The sequence below is a fragment of the Chlamydotis macqueenii genome, chromosome 4, assembly GCF_036417535.1.
Source record: "Chlamydotis macqueenii isolate bChlMac1 chromosome 4, bChlMac1.mat, whole genome shotgun sequence".
NCBI lineage: Eukaryota > Metazoa > Chordata > Aves > Otidiformes > Otididae > Chlamydotis > Chlamydotis macqueenii.
The window spans coordinates 31,268,742-31,282,859 of record NC_141559.1 but is presented as its reverse complement, the minus strand read 5'-3'; the positions used below and the strand labels follow the sequence as shown (position 1 = coordinate 31,282,859).

General features: G+C 40.7%; 1 protein-coding gene across 2 annotated transcripts in view; it reads left to right on the top strand.

Annotated features, from left to right (window-relative positions):
* Nucleotides 1–13,186, top strand: part of GRID2 (glutamate ionotropic receptor delta type subunit 2) — a 739,921-nt gene extending 726,735 nt beyond the window's left edge. For both annotated transcript variants that reach the window (XM_086746417.1, XM_086746416.1), the window contains 2 exons: nt 6,112–6,352; nt 10,526–13,186. In XM_086746417.1, coding sequence (XP_086602543.1) covers nt 6,112–6,352; nt 10,526–10,948 — 664 coding nt within the window. In that variant the 3' untranslated portion in view covers nt 10,949–13,186. The remainder of the gene's footprint in view (nt 1–6,111; nt 6,353–10,525) is intronic.
* Nucleotides 13,187–14,118: the final 932 nt, after the last annotated feature.

Below are 14,118 nucleotides of genomic sequence, written 5' to 3'. Positions count from 1 at the left end.
CACAGTAATATGCTTTGTGTCTGAAATCTGACGTTTAAAAATATCTCAAAGGCTTTTATCTCCTAGGTACTTGGTTATAATAGTTAAAGCTTTCCAGATCCATTCCCATCCAGGATTTTAAACACATTGTGGTTTGAAAACAGTACTTCTGAATACAGATACTGCACTAACCAACCTCATAAACTAATGTTATACTGAAAATAGGCTTCACAGCTGGACCAAGGGGCACTCCTTTGCTGGGTTAAGTGGTGGGAACGGGTGAAGGGGGAGCATGGCTTCCTCTAATCTGGCAGCCCAAGCTGCATTTGGCTGGTCTGAAAAATTTCCTCACATGGAGCCTGTGACTGGCAGCTTATTAAAACACTGGCTAAAAAAAAAAAAAAAAAAAAAAAAAAGCTGCAAAAAAAAACCTACAAAACAAAACCCCCAGAAAATAGCCTCTTCAAAACCAGCATTTTTCTTTACAGATATCAAGACCTGTAGTCAACAAAAGGACTGGAATAGCAATGATCTCTCTGCCTCCAGGTGCTTTGCTCATCTTGCAAGCTCTCCCAACATCACCTCAGTCTACTTGGGAGCAGGCATTGGCACTGCTACCCTGTTTTTTTCACCTCGGGACAGCTACTTTTGGCCTACACCTTCCTACACCTCCTTCATCTCTGGGTTTTATTTTTCAATGATCTTATACCCCTTTTAATTCTAGGCTTAGGTCTAGGGATGGCAGCTGGGTAGTGCAGTTACCTTCCCTAGTCTAGGGTAGTGCAGCTGGTGCTGGGCAAACAGTCATTTCTGGATGAACACCTTCCCATCAGCTCTATAAACACTTCTAAGTTTTATTTCTGACCATTCCTTACCTTTTTATTCTGTGCATTTGGGCAAGACAAAATCACACAGGAATATTCCCCTCCTGTAGGTGAGTACAGATAAATTCTTCTCTGCTCAGCAGCTTCATAACAGTTCATGGCTGTAGTATGATCCAAACGTGATTTGTCGGGCAGCTGGGGAATGAAAATATTTGCTGGCACTGGGGGACAGCATCAAAGTCAAGGCTTTGAGCATCATGTGCATCTCCCACAAGGCCCCAACGATAAGGTCAAAATAATGAAAACTCATCAGTCTCAGTGAAACCTTACGTGCTGCTGGCAAGGGGAGAGGTGGAAAGGACCCCAAAGAGCCTCCTACTTGCCTCCTACTCTCCTTGTTTTCCTCTCCATGGCTGGGACTGCCTCTTCCCCAGGCATCAAGCCTGGCCGGGCAGCAGCCACCCCTTTCCGGGAAGCCCTGAGCCAACCTTGCAGGTGGCACCTGCAAAAGCTGCTCTGCCACTGAGAGGAGGCCGTGCTTTGCCAAAATGTAAAGCCCGCTCAGGGAGATGCAGTAGGAGTTGGCAGCACTCCAGTCATTGCCGTGAATAAGAAAGATTTAGGCAGTCACTTCACTGAAACAAAAAAAAACCTCTCCTTGTGGGTTCCTACCTGTCTACTTTGGTAACTGAAGGATGGTCAAATCAGCTTAGTTTTGTATCTTGTTATATGAGAGGGGAACAGAATTCTACAAAGACTTGGCACCAGGTTGTTGTTAGAAAAGCTCTGGTGTGGAGCTTCCGCCTGAGAAGTCTGACTCTTGGCTAGCCACGGGAGAAGTTACTTGAGCTCGTTTAACCACCCGGCCCCATCTGCAGGCATGGAGCCCTCCCAAACGCAACCTCTCTGAGCTCCCAGGAGCTAGCAAAAGGGCTAGGACCTTGGCTTGGGCCACCAAGGCACAGCCCACTGAGGTACACCAATAGCTTGCCTTTTTTTTTTTTTTTTTAATTTATTTACTTTTTCTCCCCTTTTTGTCAGTAGACACTCGTTGCACACCTCTGCGCACCTCCTCTCTGCAGCGCCCAGTCTTGGAGCCTAGAGCCAGAGTAGCACCTCATCATCTCCTGTTCTTTGTCAGTACCGATGGTGAGGCTATCCCACTGCATAACGCGGTCCTGGTGCAGGAAGCCGATATTCAGTATCCCTTGACATCTCAGACCATGTGTTGGCGTTTCTGATCTCATTGTAAACGGCCTGTTGTGCCTCTTGCTTGCTACTGACAACTCAGAAAGGAAGGAAACAAAATTTTTAAAAACAGTGTTGTCTCAAATGTCTCAATTCTGTAGCATTTGTGACACCTTACTATCATAATAGGTTGGGATTTTTAAACTGTGAGTATTTTGCAGGAGTAATTACATTTCACTGCCAGCAGCAAAGCGTGTAGTTGCCGAGTTGCATCCGGCCCTATTCCCATTGATTCAGTTGGATTTGTTCACAGCCCTGTCAGACTGGGAAACCACAGGCAGTTTAGCTTTCTGTGTTTATATCAGCGAGACGTCACTTAGCACTGCGAATTCAGGGCCAAAATAGTTAACGTGCATGAAGACATTTTCTTTTGTGCAGCTTCATAATTTTATGTCATTGCCGTGAAAATGTTACGGTAACAGTTTGCATGCTAGAGAGAAATATATTAAGAGCCGCACCCTATCCATAAGCAGGTTTTAAAGGTCATATTTTTCGAACAAATCAGATTATTTCAATATACAGGCTGCTTTTGTAAGCTTTTTAAGACTAGGGTATTTCAAAGCAGCAGGCACTCATGCATCCCACTTTCCACCACTCTTGCTGCTGGCTTACGTGTTGCGATACTGCTCCGTGCCAGTACAGCAGGCGCAAAGGAGCCAAGGCTGTCGAGGAAAAGTTCAGCTGTAAAAAATCCGGGACTTGCGAGAAGAGGCACTTGCTGGAATTATAGCATTTACCGCATCGTTATCATTCAGAGCGCTTAGTTAACGCGTTATTATTTTAGTCAGTCATGAAATTTGAAAATCAAATAGCGAACGGATTGCGGTGTCTGCCACCCCACGGGTACCTGAGGACACTGTCCAAGGGCACCCACGGGTGTCTCAGCCGCCGCACTGCTATGGCAAGAGTGCCCTCGCGTGGGGAACGGCTGCAGGACGCATGCTGCAGGCTGCCGAGAAACCTCTCCTCTTGTTCTTCATGGAATGTCCAGGAAAGTATGATTTTCGTTTCTGAAAAGGTGCTACAAAACCAGGAAGTTTCAGAACTAGGAACAGGTTGCCCGTGTTAAATCTTCTTCACGTGTTAACTGTTATTTTGGTTCCACAGACGGGTGAGTTCAGAAACAAAGTGTTTACTCAGTCTGACAGAAGCGGAGTCTCCCTCTTTCTCTGTATGAAGTTAATACAGTTAGATATTTACGCTCTTATAATTTCTCTTTATATGTCTTTTATCTCTCGGCATCTGTTTTCAGCTGCAGTTTTACAAGGCTTTCCATTCCGCAAGCTTCTCTGTGTAATGATACAATTACTATCCCTGGTTTCTGCTTCTTTTTTTTTTTTCCTGTAAATAATTGAACTTAGATGTTATATCCATAAAGAAAATTGCCAATAATTAACAGGAGTACAATTAGGAATAAATCTCTTGTTAAGGAACAAGCCAAAGTTCAATGTCTTTATGCAAATGCCTGTTGTCGAAAAGATGTCTTCTGTAATCAGGAATTATACTGACAAGTGAAGAATCATTTAATTAATGAGAATAGAGCAATCATTTGGATGGTTCATTCTATTACTGACTGAATAAAAGAGAAAATAGCCTTGCTCAGGGATTAGAGCTGCCACTGGGAGAAATAAGCCCCATAATGTTGTTTTGTTACCACTTTGTGTAGATAGTGCTGTAACTCTATAAGAACACATATGCCACATGTTTGGATTGTGCATTAAAAATTAAAAATCTTCCATTACTTCATAAGAACTTATACGAAGTGTTCTCTTTGCACTGACTATCTGCTGCTCCTGCTGACCTGATGGACTGGAATATTTGGGCCAAAATACCCACGTCAGTCCTAATGCAGGATACTAGGGCAGCGAGGACCAAAATTACGGTGAGTTAAGTGTGTAAGCACTGTATGCCGTGCTAGGGAGTAGCGTATGGACTGTGTTTGCAATCACAGAGGAGTAATTATGGTGGGAAAGGACCTCTGGAGGTCTCCAGCCCAGCTGTCTGCTTGAAGCAGGTCTAGTTAGGTCAGGTTGCTCTGGGCCTTGCCCAGTGGGCCTCTGCATATCACCAAGGATGGAGATGCCACAAGTTCTCTCTTCCAGTTTGACCTCTCACATTTTCCTTTTATCTAGTTGGAATTGCTCATGTTCCAGTTTGTCCCAGTTGCATCTCTTCCTGTTACTGGGTCTGGCTCCAGCTTCCCTACATGCTCCCAATAGGCAACCGTAGGCAGAGATGACAGCAATTCTGCATATGGTCCCCTATGCCTCCAAAGCTCCTCTGAACATGGATGTCTCATAACACCTATTCTGTCCCTTGCAACAGAACGGAGAGTCCTCCTGTCCTTAACTTTTCCTGGTCCTCTCAGGAAGATTCAAGATGGGGCTTCCCTAAGTTGACATTGGATTTAGGGGAATTTGAAATATAGCCTGGGCAACTCTGACCTTGTTCACCATTCTCAAAGGCTGGACCTTCAGCAATGTACTGTCAGCAGGCATTGCACAGAATTTGTCCCACTTATAAACACAAAGCTATGCAAACAAGGCGATTCTGGCATCTCCAAAGCCATGCACATCACCTGCAGTCTGTTCCTGAAGAGCACTGCTCCCTTTGGTACAGTGCAGAGGTGGACAAGCAGTTCCCCTCTGAACAGGTCACGATCTCAGCCATGGGGTGTACTCCTAGGTAGGAAGCAGAAACTCACTTCAGAGCTGTGCTGGGATTTAAGTTACCGATGGCTGTGTGAAGTCTCCTATTCCTGGTAGGACCACAGCATAAGTATAGGGTTATTTCGATGTGCCACAGAAAATGTAGTGGCCTCATTGACATGCCTACCTGTTCAAGCGGCATTAGAGACTGAATGATCTCTGTACAGAGCCGTTGCCCTGTACTTCTGAGGTGCATTCAAACTCCCTTTCACAATACTGTATTTTTCTGAGGTTGAGGCAGACCACTGCATGGAGCTGTTATGGCAGCCCTGAGTCAGTGGGACCGCTTTTCTTCCCACTTTCATGCAGTACAGCCTCTGGTAGCAGCATCCCAGACCTCTGCTGGTTTGTGTGCACTTGGATTTTTTGCATGCTGTGTCAAATGACTGCACAAGTAATTGTTTGCCTTCCAACATTGAAATGAAAAACAAATTTATTACATGAAGGAAAACATTCTCCCTGTTTTATTCTTTTTAAGTGTGATTGTTGGATTTTTTATTTTGGGTAACCAGATGCACCCAGCTGCTACTCTTGTCACTTCTGAATGCTTAAAAAAAAAAACACACTCTGCTCAGGAATAAATTAACTAAATATGAAAATCTTTTTCTAAACAAAATTCTCATCTCTCAGACTGTTGATCCCACAGCAAGTCTACCTAAACACATTGGCCTTACGAGCTGCCCGGTAGATCTTTGGCAGTGGGCTGGGTACATAGGTGCAAGGACGAGTCAATTCTGCAGCAAAGAACCTTCCTGTGGAAATTGCTTACCAGCAGGTCGCACGCTCCTGTTGAGCAAGACTAGTTTAGGTCTTTACTGGCTGCAACTAATGCGGTTCTATTATGGTTCCAAAGCAGCAAGTAGGTAACCTGATAAAGATCCATTTACAATAAGGTAATGTGTATTCTCTGGTACATCTGAACTGTATTTTCCTTTCCTTTTTTTTTTTTTTTTGATTGAAATGTCTCTTCTCCAGCAATTAACATGCAAACTATATATTGTCAAATACCTAATGCTCTACAAAAGGTAATTGACATAGTCTATAGTAAAAGCTACTTAAGAAAATACAATATGCTAAGTAAAGCATTTTCATTAAGGGTCTTAAAAGGAGAGAGTGACTTGTATGTGCTTTCCTGTCTCTAGAGTGGAGCATAGCTATCCATAAGCTCAGTCTCACAGGCAACCCCATATTCAGGCTTTCTTTTCTGGCTAAATCAGTCTGTCTGGATCATCAGCTGCTTGGCTTTCCAAGACACATGGGAAGGTTGCAAGTAGTTGGATTACATCCTCGCACTCTCAGGTGCCACCTCCACTGATCCACTGTAACCTCTGACTCTGTGCTTTCTCCTCAAGGATTTTGGAACTGCAGCAGAACGGCGACATGGACATATTGAAGCATAAGTGGTGGCCAAAGAACGGTCAATGTGATCTTTACTCATCTGTGGATACCAAACAGAAAGGAGGTGCCCTGGACATAAAAAGTTTTGCAGGTGTTTTCTGCATCCTCGCTGCTGGGATTGTCCTATCCTGTTTCATTGCAATGTTGGAAACGTGGTGGAATAAAAGGAAAGGCTCCCGAGTTCCATCAAAAGAGGTATTAGACCCTCCATTTCTCCTGGGGAATTTTCATGCACCCTAAAGATTGCTGCCTTGACTTTATAGCATTAGAGAGGATGGGGGATCAAATTCAGAAAAATTTCCTGAGGTTCCTGATTTTTTTAAGCTAAATGTTGTTCCTCAAAATCTCTTTAGCTATCCTTTCTAGAAAAACGTGACTGAAAAAAAAAGTATATTGATGATGTATAAATATGAAACTATTCTGAGTAAAACACAACTGTTACTTGTAGAATAGTACATTATTAATACATCAGTATTCAGTTCATTGTTCCCATTGGTGAGAGCTAATTCTCACTAGTATGTTCAAAGGTTTCTTGGATCCTTCTGAAAAAAATAGATCCCCTAAGCTCAGTGGCTGAGTCTTTCAAAATAGATTTGCAAAGTTAAGCCAATTAATCAGCAGTTAACTTCTTAAATAAGCTTGTCCCCATTTTCAGAAATGTTAACCTCTTGAGACTTCCATGAACTTCAGTTCTTGTTATTTAATCTGAAGTCCGGGAGCAAGAGTACATTAGATTTTTCAGATTCAGGCCAGACATTTCTGAAACCTACTACAGGCTTGTTTCAGAAAATCTTGGACAGAGACCACGGGGAGATACATTATTTTACACCGGAGAGGAGTTTGCTTCTACGCCTGCATGTGTAATGCTTTCCTTCCCGTGGCAAGCTACCTGTCCCTTTACCAGCCATCTGAGCCTTACGTGGTCTTACAACAAATTTCTTAACTTCATAATTAAGTCTTTAGCACTACAAAATACTAGAAAAACATTAGGGTAAAAAAGTTATTAAAATGTACTTGGCGGCAGTACCCAAAGCTAAACCTAAGTATGCGCTTTAATGTTGCACTATCAATTATAGCTTTTCTATCTGTGTAGCTTAGACACATCTGTGTAGCTTGTGGGGTGTTGCTGTTAATTTGTGTGCAGTGGTCTCACCTTCTCTGCAGTTTCTCCATTGTGTTTATTCCTGCTAATCTAATGCTGTGTAATCAGGCAGGATTAACTACACTACCTAATTAGACAGCATTGGCACTAATGTTAGAATATGTTTAATATTTTCTTGCCTGTTTTAATTCCCAAGCTTTTTTTTTTTGTTCAAGATCTGGACCAGACCATTCTTAAAAGAAAAAAAAAAAAAAAGAATGTCTAGTTGTTAAATTGGGTTTTCAGGAACGGAAACCATATATTTATCTGGTGTGAAACATTAAAAAAAAAAGCCAGCATAAAGAAAAAAACCAACATGGGTATTTTATATAAGTATAAAATTTGCTATTTCAATTTTCAAATGCAGAGAAAATCAAGTGTATACTTTCCACAAATGGTATAATTTGGCCTCCTTGATCTTTGTTACGTGGTCATTAGCTTAGCATTTAAAATTGCATCTCAACGCTAAATTGAAAAGCTTGGCTCAAAACTGAGTTTAACGTGGACATATGTGCTGAATGTCTCCACTATCCTGGATGTGGGGGTCATTCAGCAAAGAAATACATCTTAACTAACTTTCTTAAAATTCATTTTAGCTTCCATGAAATCCATTGGCTCTTCCAGGCCACTAGTCCAGAATCGGGGGTCAGATTGGGCCAGTTTGTGGTCAGCAAGCCAACCCTTTTTCCTGGTGGCTGCCATCTTGTGCTCCAGAATGCAAGCATTTATACTGAAAAAAAAATGTCTTATGGTTGCGAAGATAACTTTTCGGTCGCGTACCAGAAGTAATCCATTCAATGATGTCTGCCTGAGTCTGCAGACAGCCTTAAACGGTAGCTCTGAGAGAAGTATGAACCGCCCCAGTAATCTCAATGGGATGTTGACTCTGAAGCCTGATGATAATTTAAATGTGAAAACTGCTGAATATTTCACTACTGGTCACACAAGAGAGAAGAGGAAAGATCATATTATGGAGATATGCACAATCTTACTGTGAGTGGGTCTTGTTTTGGTGTATCGATTGGGTGGAGACTGGGTTGTGGGCTAAGCATGGGAGAATATCACCACTTATATATTTTCACTGGTCTGACCCTAGCCCCAAATGCATCTCTGTAAGAGAAGAAAGAGGAATATTTTGAGTAACTTATAGAGGCTCAGAAGTTATGAAAAGACAATGTTTTATTGGTTGACATTTTAAATTACAAAGTGTTTGTATGTTTTTCAAAGTTAAAAACAAACAAACAAAACCAACAAAAAAAAAATTAGGATTGTCCCTCAGAGACATAGTCATGACTTGCACATGCTAACGGAGCCTCTGTGTATTTCTTTAGATTCCGATGCGGCCCCAGTTCTCCTGCATCCATATGCAGCTCCAAAGTTTTTAGGAGAGAGCGTTTGGTGAATGCGTTTGGTTTTGGTGTCACCTGTGTGGTTGTTATGTGCATCCATGTCTATGTCCACTTGTGAATAAACTATAGACAGAAAGCTAAGTCCGAGAAATGAGCGCTGCGTTTTTTCCCTCCCGTGATGAGCTCAAACCAAAGCCTCTGTAGTCAGCAATCATCCAGTTCCTGGGAGATCCCTGATGGCCCCTTCCCTGCCCCTTTTCCCCCAGTTCGTTACCCTGTCCCTGCCCTCAGAGGATAAAATCCTGGAAGGGAGCTGGCCTCTCAGTCTCCTTCCAGTTGGGCTCTGTGTTCAGCGTGGTACCAGTGCAAATACTCGGTGATCCGTTTTGCTAAGTAGATGAACTCCTGCAGTTTGTTCTAGGTGTGGACTTTTTCAGAGTGCTTGACTTCATTCCTAGACAAAGGAGGGATCTCAAGCCCATTCGGTATACTAGGAGGTTTGCCATTGATTCAGGGAGCTCTGGATCAAGCCAGTCATTGAGTTGCGGTTATCAAGGCTGGAAGTCATCAGTGCACATCTATCGGCTGCCCAATTATCCTCTGTGAGGTCCTAGAGTGTGAGATATTTCTAGTGGCCTGGAAGAGCCAGTAGATTTCACAGAGATTAAGGTAAATTTTCAGGTTAGTTGAAATTGATTTTTGTTCTGAATGAGCTGTGCTACCTGGACTGAGGGAATATCCCTGTATGTGTATACTTAATACTGCTTTAAATTAAGCTTAAAAACATATATGTACAATACAGGTGATTTATTGTGTCACCCAGGATTTTCTCTTGTTTTTTAACTTCCATGCATTTAAATTCTCAATTATAACAAACAAATCTGTTTAACTGAATTCTCTGGGAGGAGAGATTTAAGAAGGAAAAGGGACAGAAGTAAGAGGAGGGATGATATATAAATTATTATATATCTGTTATACTAAATTATTATATATATACTAAATTATTATTATATTATATATATTATATTATATTATTATTTATACTAAATTATTATATATACTAAGTTATTAATATATACTATATTATATATATTATATATATAATATATATATAAATTATATAATTATTTATACTAAATTATTATACTAAATACCCCAGACTGCCTTCTCTTCTCACCCACAAGAACATAATTCTATCAGAACTGATGCAAATGTTTCTTTGTAGGTGAGGGCAGAGTTAATCCCTCTGTTGATATCATGATTTAAAACTGCCTGGTGTACTCCTTTCTTTTTGATGTCAGTGAGTCACCAGTGCTTGGATTTCTTGTCTAGAAGTTCAACCTCGCTATGCTGCAATTTACATTATAAAGGCAAAAAGCAACCTGAGATGTTTTTAGCCCTTCCTTAAGCCCTGAGAAGATGACTGCTGACAAAGACAGCAACCTTAGAGCCTCCCATGTTGACATCCAATTTAGTCCTTATTGTGGAGTCAAAGAACTGGCATCATCCCAGCATTTGAGATTATGCTTTGCTTTCACGCACAAAGTTTACTGTTATTCAGCTGTGGCTAGTCCAACCCACCTAGCTCGAGCCTGGCTTTTCCTGACCAAAAACGACCGGTAGCACTTGGAGTTTTGTTGTTTGAATTCAGGGTTTGACGGCAGCCGTGGTGTAAGGGTCTGCCTCCATTTGGCTTAGCCCACGCAGCTTCAGGCAGTGGGGATGTTTGCTGGTGACGTTCAGAGATGCCGTCAGCTAACAGCCAGCCATAGTTAATTGTGCGTTGTACTTCCCCAGCAGTTCTGATCACACTGTGAAGCTTCAACCCAGCACAAATGGGGATGGTGAGCAGTGCCTCTTGTTTTTCTCATTCCCCAGGACGACAAGGAGATCGACCTGGAGCACCTCCACAGGCGCGTGAACAGCCTCTGCACAGACGATGACAGTCCCCATAAACAGTTCTCCACCTCGTCGATTGACTTGACCCCACTGGACATTGACACTCTACCCACGCGTCAGGCACTGGAGCAAATCAGTGACTTCAGAAACACTCACATCACCACAACCACCTTCATACCAGAACAGATCCAGACTCTGAGCCGCACGCTGTCTGCTAAAGCCGCTTCGGGTTTCTCCTTCGGCAGCGTGCCTGAGCACCGAACTGGCCCTTTCAGGCACAGGGCACCCAACGGTGGCTTTTTCAGAAGCCCCATCAAAACAATGTCATCTATCCCTTACCAACCAACTCCTACTCTGGGGCTGAATATCGGTAGTGACCCAGACCGAGGCACCTCCATCTGAACATCAGACCAAGTTTCTTCATTGTTTCTTTTTTAGGACTCCCTTTGCAAGGAGCTGCTGTAATATTGTGGGACTAACATGGATGTAACCTTTTTTCTTTTCCTTGTTTTTTGGTTTTGAGAGATTTTTTTTATTTGTTTGGGGGTTATTTTCTGTTCATTTTTTTTCCTTTTTTAAATTTTATTTAAGAATCGGGATTATTAGTAACAACGCTTCTTCCTTCTCTTCTCTGCTTTCTCAGTCTGGTCTCCTCTGTCTCCCTTTATTCTCTTTACTACTTGAATCACTTATTCCTTGGTTTATCACCATGTTAGGTTTTGGTTACTTCAGGCTTTTCATATACTTTAAATATAGGAAACGTGCAGCAATTCATGCATAGAAAAACCCTAAGGATTACTTTACAGAAGGGCATTTGCTCCTCCTCCCCCATCGCCTTTTTTTACTATAATTGCAATAACTTAAGTCCTTTTCATGTATTCTGCTGCATCCAGTCAGCGCTCCACTGCTGTGTGTCCTTTTAACTGTGGACCAAAGGCAAACCCTGCAGTCTAAAAAAAATGAAAAATTAAAAAAAAAAAGGCAAAAAGAAAAAAAAAAAGGGAAAAAAATGAAAGCAAAACAAATGAAGTTAAAAGATCATTCAGGCCCCATAATAGAAGAATGCAATTTTGTAGGATTACAAAAAGCCATTACTATGCCAGTAAAGACTACAGTTAAATCTACTTTTGCACTGCAACAGTGCATATGACCTTTATGTGATTGTACAGTGTTAAAAGGTTTTCTTATGTACAGTAAACTGTATCATATGGCAGAAGCCTCTGTTGTGTTAAATAAATTAGTATCTCATACATATATATATATACATATATACACACAGGTATGTATATATATATACATGTATATATAGCTATAAAATGGCAGCCGTTGCTATTGCAATTGATTTAATAAAGCTTTAGTAAAAATATGTTGTATACAGGAAAGATGTACAGTGCAGGGGGTCTTTTCATTTAGAAAAGACAGGTTGCTTTAATGTTATTCTGACTTGCATCATTTGCCAACAGAGCATATTTTATACTTTTTTATTAGAACATCCGGGGCAATTTAACATTTGTACCTAGATGTAACGCCTTTGGTTAGGTTTTGCATTGGCTATTGAGCATTCTATAAGGCTAACCTTGGTAATTTTACTTTTAATTGATTAGACAGATGGAACACTCTCTTAGGTATACCACGTTCATTAACAACTAATATAGCTCTAGAGAAGTTTAAACATAGATCAAAGGTTATTAAATTATCTTCCAAATCAGTACAGTTGATCAATACAATAATGGTGTTAGTGGAGAAAAAAAAAAAGCCCTTGAGAAATACAGATGTGGCCTTAATTATAATCACGTATTGTTCTAAGGAAAAAAAAATATGAACAGGCACTCATTTTAACCCTTTCTATGTTAAGTTAGATTTAGAGGAGCTGTGTATTTTTTACATTAGTGCCAACTGTATAGAACAAGAGAAAGAACAGCAGTGAGAGCAAAACCAGTGCCTACTTTGGCACCAGCTTTTTAAAGTAACACTGTTACCTGTTAGAAACGTAGGAAGAGCTTTCAATTTGTAATCCTTAAAACTAAAAACGCGGTTAAGTAGAAAGCAAGCAGTTTATCCTGTGAGTTTTTTTGTTTGGTTTTTAATGCAACCATACACTTATTTTAACCTAACTCATTCTTTGGCTAGGATTAATAGGAATCAGCCTATGTGATTTGCTTTAGGATAAATTAAAAGGTATATTCTTCAGATCTATTATATTTTGATGCTAATTCTGTTCTGGGGGAGCATCTTGTACTGTCACTGTTTTTTGTACTAAATCTTCAAATATTGTCTACTGTGTAAGGCAGAACAAATTCTTATCGTGCAAAAGGCCATTTTGTTTCCAGGGTAGCAAGCTTCTAAAAGCATGCACAACTTGCTTCCCCCTTGTAACATTCATGAACTCATGCACACTTCTGAGTGAAATAAAAAAAAAAAATATTTCCAACAAACTATCTAGGGACATACCAGATGTTGCAGTGATTTTAGCTCTTAAAAAAAAAAAAAAACCTGTTAACCATGTACGATATTTAAAATAGGCCTATTTTGATGTGTTGCCTATTATACAGATACACAAAACACTTTTTGGAGGCCTCAGTTACAAGTGGCAGAGCTTTCTGTGTATAATTTGTCTAAATAATTTGTCTAATAAAATTGTTTTCTAAACTTGTGTTTCCTCCTGTTTAATTGCTGAGTGCTGTGGGATTTCTGGTCTGTGGCAAGGTGTCCACTCTTTAATGTTTTTGCCACACCGTTGCTGAAGGGGACTTAGCCCACTGAGATGGGATGAGCTCGTCAGGCTGCCGTGAGTCACCTCAGTGTAGGGCATCCATGGAAATCACCAAGATTTACCATGTGTATCAGTGTCAGGCTTAGATTTCAGAAAACATACAGACAGCATTTTGGAGAATGATTTAAGAGTTCATTGGCAGTGACATGTACGGGACGTGATTTGTAGAAGTACTGCATCCCACCTCCATCCTTTTTAGTGTAATCTAGGAATTTTCTTGGAAACACGGTCATTATTTTTACAGAATCACATTCTGCCATCTTTATTTGCAGAGAAGCTAGTTTGCTATGATACTGGACATACACTGCCTTTAGATTTGACAAAAGTTTTAGTTTGAGAGAATTTAGCCTGTATTTCGTGATGGTCTTCTCAATCCTTAAGTTTCATTAACATCTTAAACTTCAAGGCCTAGTCATTAGTAAGTCACGCAGAATGTGCTGCAATAACATCAGCCATGATGATTTAACTTTCAAGATCCAAAGTTTGGCTGCTGGCTTTTTACATTCAGTATATTTTATTCGCTGAATAATATTTTTTGACTTCTTACAAGTATCTATTAAGCTTAGCAGCCATTCAGGGGGTTTCACTTTATAGTTTCAAAAATACATTGGAAGGACTCCTCAATTAATTGCTACATTTAAAAAATTCTGAATCCAGAGAACATAAAAATCTAAAGGAAGTTAGATTATCGACAGTGACTTGAGCTTAAAATTTAAAAGTACCTGTGCACTAATGCCAGTAGACACGTACATCAGTGGGCATTCAAGGCCTAGCAACAGGATGCTAGAAGCTTTTACAA